Raw genomic sequence first — 10248 nt, 5'->3', positions numbered from 1 at the left:
GCGCAATGCTTAAAGTGCTATGACGAATGTAATTGCAATATATAATACGCAAACGGAATCTTTGGATGAAGATTTCTAAATGATTTTGAAAAAAATATCTATTTTACCTATTCAAAAATTCTGAAATAAAAATGTTCATTAGTTCATTAAAATTACGTCTATAGTTTCTTGATTCTCATAATCATCGACTTAGTATTTTCTAACATACACCTATCGCGGCGTCGCGTCGGCAGTGCCTCAGTTATCATCGGTTATCTATGGTCTTCAAATCAAACAAAAAATTATTCTGATATGTTGAATATAGTTTCGGTGACAACAAACAGTGATTGCATCGGCATATTATATTCGTGGCCTCTCTTTCCTAAAGCCTTCGTAGAATTCTCCAGATGTCAAAAACTTATTAATAGCAATTATTAATTAAAAAAAGTTGCAATGATGAGATAATTTACATCTGGTAAAAGAAATACAAAAGCTGTGTGTCATTCCTTCATTTGGCTAGTGAGCTACTCCTAAGTTAAAAAAAACCCGAAACTTACGAAAATGCAGTTGACTCTTGGAAAGGATCTATCTCTCTCTATAGCTATATCTAGGTTCGTTAAATGCTAAAAAGGTATGCCGGAATCATAATATTTTAAATGAAGAAAATAAGGCAAACATATTAGGATTCTATTAAGCACATCCAGTTTCTTCTATTACTAGGCTATATGAAGAGACAGGTATTTCTCGAGGATCAATGGATTTTTTAAATAGACATAATGAGAATAATATTTTTACGCTATTATCTTCATTCGGGTTTAAAGGCCGTCGTCGATTGGAATTACTTCCTAACGTTTCGCTAGCACGAGTGGCGAGCTTCTTCAGAGGTCCTTCCATCTCCGATGTTGGACGTAGACTGTCTAGTTCCAGTTACTCACGATACTCTTTAAAATCATATAAAAAATTTCTATTTTTGCCTATTTGTCAAAAACGTGTTAAACCATTGTAATTGGAATAAGATATTCTGTTAAACCCATATATAATATACAGGGTGACCCATTTAAAAAAATATGATGTAGGCTGATTTAGTTTTTTTGGTTACCTTGATATCTCTAAAAACAAAAAAGTTACAGGCAATTATAATATTATCAAGATAAATTGAACGTACTACTTACTTACCCGTTGTTATGTTTTCGAGCCAACTAAAATGGTTCAGGTTACTTAAACGCGACGGCAAAGTTAAGTAAGTCACAGTAACGATATTGATAGAATAAATGTTTTCAATGTTTGTAATTCCGCGATCTAGTCTTCACTCCATTGACTGACTGCCCTCTATGGAGCGTGCCTCGCAATAGGTGTCGAACCTTCGAGTCTGCTTTATTCGCGACTGTTTCCAGTGAGGCAGAAATAGCCAGCTCGTTCGGATCATTATCACATTATACCTACTTAATATGACAGTTCATCATCGAAATATTTTTGTGTTGTGTTCTGATATTTATTTTTTATTTATTTTCAAAAACGATTTGTATATTTTGGGAAGCGTTGTTTCCTATGTATATTAAATGAATTTAAATTCTATTATCATCCCAATTGTCAACTCCTTGAAACAATAATTGTATAAGATTTCCACAGAAAATGATAGTCGGGCTCAATTTTGTTTCACTTTAAAACGCCAGCTTCATTAAACACTATCGCGATCCAATTTGAGCATTTTCGATACTTTAGTCAAGGTAGCGATAAGGATTTCTTCGTCATATTTAAAACGCTGATGGTATTTTGACATTTGTCAGTACTGATCGTAACGTCACACGTCACTCCTGCTTTTTTGTAAAAATATATCGAAAAATTAATTATTGTAGTAATGGAAGATCCTAATGCCTGCGCAATAAGTAGGTACTGAAACTGGATTTAAACACTTACCTCAAGGGAATAAAAATTCATTTGATATAATTGCATTTTTTTTGCCAGCGACGCCCAGCTAAAATCAATCAGTCTCGATGACCTCGGGAACGATCGGTATAAAATAGTGGGAGAGTCGTGGACGGTATAAATAGCTTTCTTCGATAATTTATGTGAGTTGCGATTGGGCGGACTCCACTTTTGACATTCGCTGAATTTATGCGGCGGGAGAAGCGGCTGATGGGAGGTTCAATAAGTTCTAGTTGGTCATTGACGACGTTGTCTGAAATATAGTCAGTTTATCCTTCGAACGAGATCGAACCTCATTTGTACGATTTCAATTTGAATCTTGGTGGGTCGCGATACGTTTGATCAATTCCGATTTCGATGGACATTTAAAATTTTCGCTTCCGCAATCATCTGCAGTCCTACTACACGCTTTTGTACAATTGCATTTTTAGCGATAAAAAAATGTTCATTTTCTCAGTATCTTTTACATTAGTGCCAGTCGCCATGAGTTGCCGTTATCTAGATATTTAGACCTTAAATTATAGAAGCATATGATTTTAAATTGGTATATATAAAAGTTATTTTTAAGTTCGTTTTGGAACAAATTTAATCATTTGGTTCTCATATATTACGTTTATGTCGTTTAGCAATATAATCTAGCACTACACTTCAAATATAATTAAAAAAATATATAACTTTGAAACCATTCATCCCAAAAACTAAACAAAAAAATTATATTACAAAATATGAAAATGTAAAAAATATTGAAATAATTGAAAAGTTGCAATGCCTTTTAGAAAGTCTCTTTTTATCGTATTTTTCCCTATTTATCGTTAAAATTGATGCTATATTTTAAGGATTGTTTTGTATATTTAACACTCCGGTTTGTTGTTTGTGTCATATTCTGTTCCCAAATAGCACAAGGACGTCCGTAAAACGTCCTCGGGATATCTGACGGGATATAACATATATCCTAGGGATATACTGTTTCAGCTAAGGGACATCCTTAAGACGTCTCAAGGATATATGTTGTTACTCCGTAGGATGTTTGTTAGAACATCTTAAGGATATCCAGTTATACTAGTTGAAACGTCGTTAGCATAGCACTGTGAGGATATAGGATCTTATATAGATATAACAGTGGACCTTACTTATTAGGTTATTTCCAACAGCCTATGAGAAATACTGGAAAGGTAATGTACAGTAGTCCAATTGGTTCTAGACTACAATTATTCTATCCCAGTATTTGGTACTCGCGTGTGATGGAATTAACCTATTGGGTATGGTTGGTGAAGTCATCACGGGAATAGCAGGCGATATTTAAAACGCACAAGTTTTTTCCAGTTAATATTTAGTCTTTAATTTTGTTTTTGATAGTAAAAGTGAAAGAATGCCGATTGATACCATTAATAAAACACATTTTATACATATCTGATTTGTTTACATTCTAGATATGAAAAAATTTTAGGTATATAATATAGCAAAAATATAGAACAGAAAAAAGAATAATTAATATTTGACAGCCTTTCTGTAATTCTTTGCTGAAACTGTCTCTTTTCAGCCAAGCAGATATTGAATTCTAACATTCTTTTAATGTTTGTAATGTGTTTGACTTCTTATCCGCATCTGAAAATATTTTAGTACTGAGAAAGACAGGTTTTATATATATGTACTTTATAAAAATAAATAAATAAATTATATTTCTTATACTTTATTTATATTACATTTACATCCTATTTATTTTTAAAAAACATAATACCTACTTACCAAGTATTAATTTGGCCAATTTTAATTTTAAAATATTCTGCTTTTTCTTCATGCACAACCAATTAAATTTCATCGCAAGTTCATTTGAAATCAACGGGGACAGAGCTTGTTTTAGAAAATAATAAAGAATGCAGGATGTTGATAGACTACACAACAATGGTTCGTTCAGCTTAGAATACCATAAAGCTTTACTAACATGAATTATTAGTGCTTCAGTAATAATAATACCACAAAAAAATAACTGAAATGAAAGCACTGAAATCAGTAAGCAGAATACTCAAAATAGACGCCAAATCGCCGTATACCGTATACCGCCAACAAAAACAAAGATGAAAAGATGGCGAGCAAGCGAGTGCGGCACGGCACGATCGCAAGTACTTGCGTCATTGGTTGCAGCCGAACAGTGTTGTCAAATGGGACCTTATAAACAAATATATTATTTTTACGTTTTTGTAATTTTTTTACTTAGATGAATCCGTATTTTATGTGCTATTTAGAATTATTAGTAGTTAATAGAGTTATAAAGAAGTTATAAAAAGACAATTCTACATTCCAAAAGGTTCAAACTTGTTGTGTGACGTGCGTGTTAGGAAATAGGAAAGAGGGTCAAAAGAAAGGATTGTTACACCCTACTCCACGAGGCACATAAGCTTATAAGAAATAGCCTTGATCCGACGCCGGTATCCATCTTTTTTCGCGATTTTCGTTTTTTTTGTTTTTTGGACCTTGCTATGAGACACGATAAGTGTCCGAAATTTGAAGCAATCAACTTCATATTTGGCACATATATGCAGCTTTGTCTGGTGACGGAACCTATTGAAAATAGGGAGCTGGGGGGTCGGGAAGTATTCTAAAAAAATAAAAAATCGCGTGTGCAAGGGTCTATAAAAAATATCATTTTTCAAAAACTGTTCACGAGACCAAAAAAATTCTTGAACCAGAAGACGCAGAAGATACAGCTCTATAAACTTTTATTTTTGACAATTTTTCAAAAATATGGAGGGTGCGCTGTAAATTCAAAAAAACTGAAAAATGGGCCCCCCTATTATTGAAAATTGGTTATAACTGAAAGACTATGATTCAAATCTCACTTTCTTTGCATAGACAAAAAAAACTTTTGTATTTAAGGTTTTCACCTATTGTACAGGGTGTTCCCGATATTCCGTCCTAAATGAAAAAAAGGTGTACTAAATTTGCAGAAAATTGTTTTTTTTTTTAACATATTACATTACATTAGCCGCAAATCCAAAATCGTAAAAAATATGGCTAATTGGTTCAAACGGTGTCATAGGCCGCATTAAGACCTACAATTTTTGTATTTTGCAGGTTTCGTATCACATACGCTGCTCGAGATATTTTAAAAAATCCATATTGAAATCGTTAATTCGGACACTGTCAAGACGCGATGACGTGATTGATTATTATGGAGCACTGCATGGTTTAAGAGGAAACTTATTTTCTCGAAAAGAATTTACTATTTTCAAAAAATTCTAAAATATCCTAAAAATTTCCGTTTTTGTTGGTAAATTATTGGCGATAAATGAAAAGTTAAAGATGGGATAATTTTCTTTGAACAGCATCGTAAAGCGTGTTGTAAGAGAGTTTCAGGTTTCGTCAATTATACGGGGCGGGAGATATCTTAAAAAATATCATTCGACAACGCTATTAATTGTGCAAATTTTAATATTTACCGATGTTTGCTGTAACTTTGAAGTTCGACGAGATGTGAAGGACATTTTATAAAGGGTGCATGCACAATTAAATTACATCGATTTTCCGAAAGTTCCATAGTGGTCCGCAGGAGATGCTAGAAAAATTCCAGGGTTGAATGGAAAACTCTACTGGTCAAGAGTTGGATATTGGGCTGAATTCGTAGCACATAGATAGAACGATAGAAAAGCAATGCGTCGCTTTACCACCCGAAACCGCGAAGCTCTTTCCTTTTATAATAAAAATCTGCTTCGCGCTACGCGCTACAAACTTGCCCCGCCCAGTGACGATTTTTCGAAAGCAATCTTATTATTTCTACATGGAATTATAGAAAGCTATATTTAGATTATTTCTTTTAACGGTTAGTATTAGTTGAAAGATGGGTCAAAGACTAATTATTATTGTCCATATACCAAGGGTCGATGAAATTATACGAGGTGCAGTGTAAATAAGGGAAAATACAGTTTTCTTTAATTTGCCACAACGTCGGAACTGTATGTATTTCCTCATCACGTTAGACTAATGATAAAAAAACCTAAATATATATTCCCATTTTTAAGAGTTATTTAGTTTTAAGTACGTTCAGAAACCATAAATTTTTACTTTCATCATCTCCTCAACGAAATCAAGATTTGAACAAATTTTCCATCTCAAAAGTAAACCTCATGACCGAAAAACAACCCAAAAATGACGTTAGAAAAAGGAGCGGATTAAACACCCCAAAGCGCTACATTGGCAGCACTACACTTTAACATAACGAATATAAATAATTGAATCGGCCGTCGTTGGCGCCCGGGCCTAGATGGCGCTAATGGCTGCCGAACACCTGAGACGGGACCGTTAAGTGCGGCACGTAACGGCCGAGCGTCGCGACGCAACCGTTTTGCGGCGGGTGGGACGCTCACTAAAGTGAGGCACATCACGTTGCATAAAAGTCGCAAGGGCGATCGGCCTTGATCCGCGCGCGAGAGTTTCTGCTATGTAAAATAAATTAATTGTGTTGAATAAAGAAATAAAACCGTAATATTAGATCAGGCACATGTCATTGTACACATTTAAAAGAAAACCCCTGTGTATATAGGAGCAAAACTGCATATCATTTTCTAGTAAACTTGCAGAGTTATAGTGTGTTTTTTATGAAAAATGGCGTTACTAATACACAGAAAAATGTTATGCGACATACCAGACAATTTAAATACTACGTGCTACAATTAAAATTTAGTGGACTAGTCGATAAGTAAAGTGACATTTATAATCAAGTTTCCCACAGAAATTTTACGTACCGTTCGCATGAACTTTAGTGGTTTTTGCAATTTTTGTACTAAAATCTTGCCAAGACAAATTGCACCATTTTCAAACATCCATGTCTCATCAGTACAAACAAAACAAAATTGAAGGTTTAAAATTTAATCCTCTGGAAAGCTCTATCCTTGGATGATTTTTCCTCCAATTACAGTCTTTTACTTTAAATAAACTACTTAATGATCAATTGCAAAAGTTAAACATCATAACTGTTTAACATTGTCTTTATTTCGTTGTTTATACGACATTTCCAATAATACATCTCTCTCTGTGTAACATACACAGTTAAAAAGAGACAAGAATAGCAGAACCGATCGGAACGATAAACGAATAGGTTTAATGGCAACTGGTAAACATTTTGTTTGAATAGTACGAAATTTAGTAATCCGATGATCTGTTATTATTTTGTTAAATTTGGTAAATTATTATTTTTTTGTGACGGTCGTAACACGTTTGGTAAACTTTTTATCTCACTAGTTGATTAATCACTCGCTCCGCTCACTTGTTCAAGGTTGACATTTACAATATGGAAAATTGTTGATACAAATGTGTCTTATCAATCAATATCGTTTTAAGTCAAATAAATACATACCAAGAGAGAGAAAAAGTGCTCGAATAATTTTCCTTTTCCAATTTTAAACCTATTTGTAAAAAAAGTACGATGTAAGTGCTGTCTTTGAAAGTAATAGCTTTTACGTTAAAGGCATATTCTGTTTAGCCCAAAAAAGGCAAGGGCGTCAATTGTGAAGTCAATAAGGCTAAAAGAATCAGCAATTTTAATTTTCAACTCCCGTCCTTCCTGAAGCGACAGTTTAAGTAATGAAAGCTACAGTACTTCATTAAATATTAGGTTATAATATCTAACAAAAAAATTAAGAAGTCGTAAGTCACATAGAATTCTTAACACTATTCATTCTAATATCTATTCTTAAAATTTTTTAAAAAGCCGATATGGGTTCATTTACTTTTGCAAAGGAAGAAAAATATTTTTTACATTTATATCGCTATTTTTAGTACAATTAACCAAATAATTTCAACCGTATATATGTAAAAAGGAACTCAAACATGTTTTTTTTTCATAATACAAATCTAAAAAACAAATGGCATTTTTGTTAAACAGTTTTATACCTCCACGTTGATTGTGAAAGAAGAATGTTTTTAATTTTTATTTTATTTGGCAGACGGTTTTATAGTAATAAAATTTGATGTAATGTGCTGAACGTTGACGATTTTGTAAAATCAGTGACCATTGGTGTATCGCTCCTTCTTACCGGTCTTCACGTATTCTCCACACCCGGGCGGGGACTTTTTAATTATTGACGGGAGAAACCTAATGAGAGTTGACGGTCGACATTCGGTTATTTCTTGCGGTGTGGGGCCTGCCGTGGCCGCCATCATCGTTGTTAATTGTTTGACGTAACGTCGTTAACGCCCGTAAACACCGAGGCTCTTACCGCTCTTCTCTGCTGCCGCTTGTATATGATGGTCCCGACCCGTCATCCTAAGTGCCTATCCGCATGTCTTATTTTTTTCGGAACTTAATGGACACCAATTATCGTAAACTGTGACGTCGGTGACGCTGATGTTCCATTTTCGCGGACAGAAAGTTTAAAATTTGCCAACATCGAATCGTCGGTTACTCCAATTTCGGTTTCTTTGCCGATTGAGGGGGCTAATTATACCATTCTGCAACTTTAAAACACCTTGGTAATAACTTAGGATTTTTATACATTATTAAAAATTATTTACATTAACTATAACAAACTGGTTAATATATTTTGACTAAAATAGGTGAAACTAAAATGCCTGACAATCTGGTATCTGATAGAGTAAAATTTGGGTCAACTATTACCAACCCAAATAATCAGGCTTGGTCGGTGACTTGATTCTGTCTCCTCTTACATACTTAATAAACAAATCCTTTTCTGAAGGAGTGTTTCCGATAATTCTTAAGAAAGCTATTATTACACCTCGTTATAAAAATGAATGTAGAGACTGTGTGTCAAGTTACAGACCGATTTCATTGGTATCAAGTTTTACGAAAACATTTGAAAGTATATTAAAACAGAAGATGGTAGATTACTTGGAAAAGTACGAGGTGTGGTCAAAAAGTATCGCGAATTTTGAATTTTCGCGGGTTACATATATTCGAATTTCGAATTTTTTGTGGCGTTATGTTGGTACTCATGTCTCTCATTTATGCCGACAAGCTCGGCCATTTTGAATGTTCATTTAATTGTTGACAGCTGCTTTGCTTGCACGTGTTTTGGATCGTCTTCGGTTTTTACCTGTTCAAAAAAATGGATCAAAGAACCTGTATCAAATTTTGTGTGAAAAACGAAATTAAGTGCGCGGATGCATTCCGAATGTTGACTGTGGCATACGCAGAAGCTACCTTGGACCGAAGCAACGTTTATCGGTGGTACAAAATGTTCTCAGAAGGCCGAGAAGATGTGAACGACAAAGAGCGTGTCGGACGCCCGAGCACTTCAACAACAGACGAAAAAATTAATGAAGTGGAGAAAATGGTATTGGACAATCGTCGAATCACCGTTAGAGAAGTTGCTGAGGACCTAAACATATTGATTGGCTCGTGCCATTCGATTTTTATCAATGATTTGGGCATGAGACGGGTCGCCGCGAAATTCGTACCAAAATTGCTCAATTGTGACCAAAAACAGCATCGCATGAACATTGCTAATGAGATGTTAAACTCTGTCCGCGACGACCCAAATTTGCTCCAGAGGGTCATAACTGGTGACGAATCGTGGGTTTATGGTTACGACGTGGAAACCAAAGCTCAATCATCTTAATGGAAGCTGCCGCACGAACCAAGACCGAAAAAAGCGCGCCAAGTTCGGTCGAATGTGAAAGTTTTGCTGGCAGTTTTCTTCGATTGCAGGGGCGTGGTGCATCATGAGTTCTTGCCACAGGGAAGAACGGTCAATAAGGAATATTAGCTGCAAGTTATGCGCAATTTGCGCGAAGCAATCCGCCAGAAACGCCCGGATTTGTGGAAGAACGAAAATTGGCTTTTGCACCACGATAAAACAACACACTAATGATGCCGCAGCCACCGTATTCCCCAGATCTGGCCCCCTGTGACTTTTTCTTGTTCCCTAAACTGAAGAGGCCCATGAAAGGACGACGTTACGCTTCTCTTGGAGATAAAGACGGCATCGAAGGAGGAGCTGAAGAAGATAAAAAAGAATGATTTTTTGAAGTGCTTCGAGGATTGGAAAAACCGTTGGCACAAGTGTATAATATCTCATGGGGATTACTTTGAAGGGGACAAAATAGATATTCATGAATAAATAAATAATTTTTGAAAAAAACACAAAATTCGCGTTACTTTTTGAACACACCTCGTATAACATTTTGTCGAACGATCAGTATGGTTTCAGAGACACGTCGACAGAAGATGCAGTAGCTGAATAAGTTGCTAACATAAACAAATGTATATACAAAAAAGCTCCATCACCGTGTATATTTCGTGATCTGGCTAAAGCATTTGATACAGTCGACCACGAACAGCTTGTCTAGTCGATAGTGGCTTTAGAGGCATTTCTTACCAGTTATTACAAA

At 35.0% G+C, this 10248-nt stretch overlaps 1 protein-coding gene across 1 annotated transcript; it reads left to right on the top strand.

Annotated features, from left to right (window-relative positions):
• Nucleotides 1–9029: 9029 nt before the first annotated feature.
• On the top strand, nucleotides 9030–9476 carry LOC132703165 (protein GVQW3-like). The gene has a single exon (XM_060672294.1). It carries the CDS (start codon nucleotides 9030–9032, stop codon nucleotides 9474–9476), a length of 447 nt encoding a protein of 148 aa, XP_060528277.1.
• The last annotated feature ends 772 nt before the right edge of the window (nucleotides 9477–10248 follow it).

Source organism: Cylas formicarius, unplaced genomic scaffold, assembly GCF_029955315.1.
Source record: "Cylas formicarius isolate icCylForm1 unplaced genomic scaffold, icCylForm1.1 PGA_scaffold_6__28_contigs__length_40554024, whole genome shotgun sequence".
In the NCBI taxonomy this organism is placed as follows: Eukaryota; Metazoa; Arthropoda; class Insecta; order Coleoptera; family Brentidae; genus Cylas; species Cylas formicarius.
The sequence above is the reverse complement of the archived record's forward strand: the minus strand, read 5'-3'. Positions and strand labels throughout refer to the sequence as shown.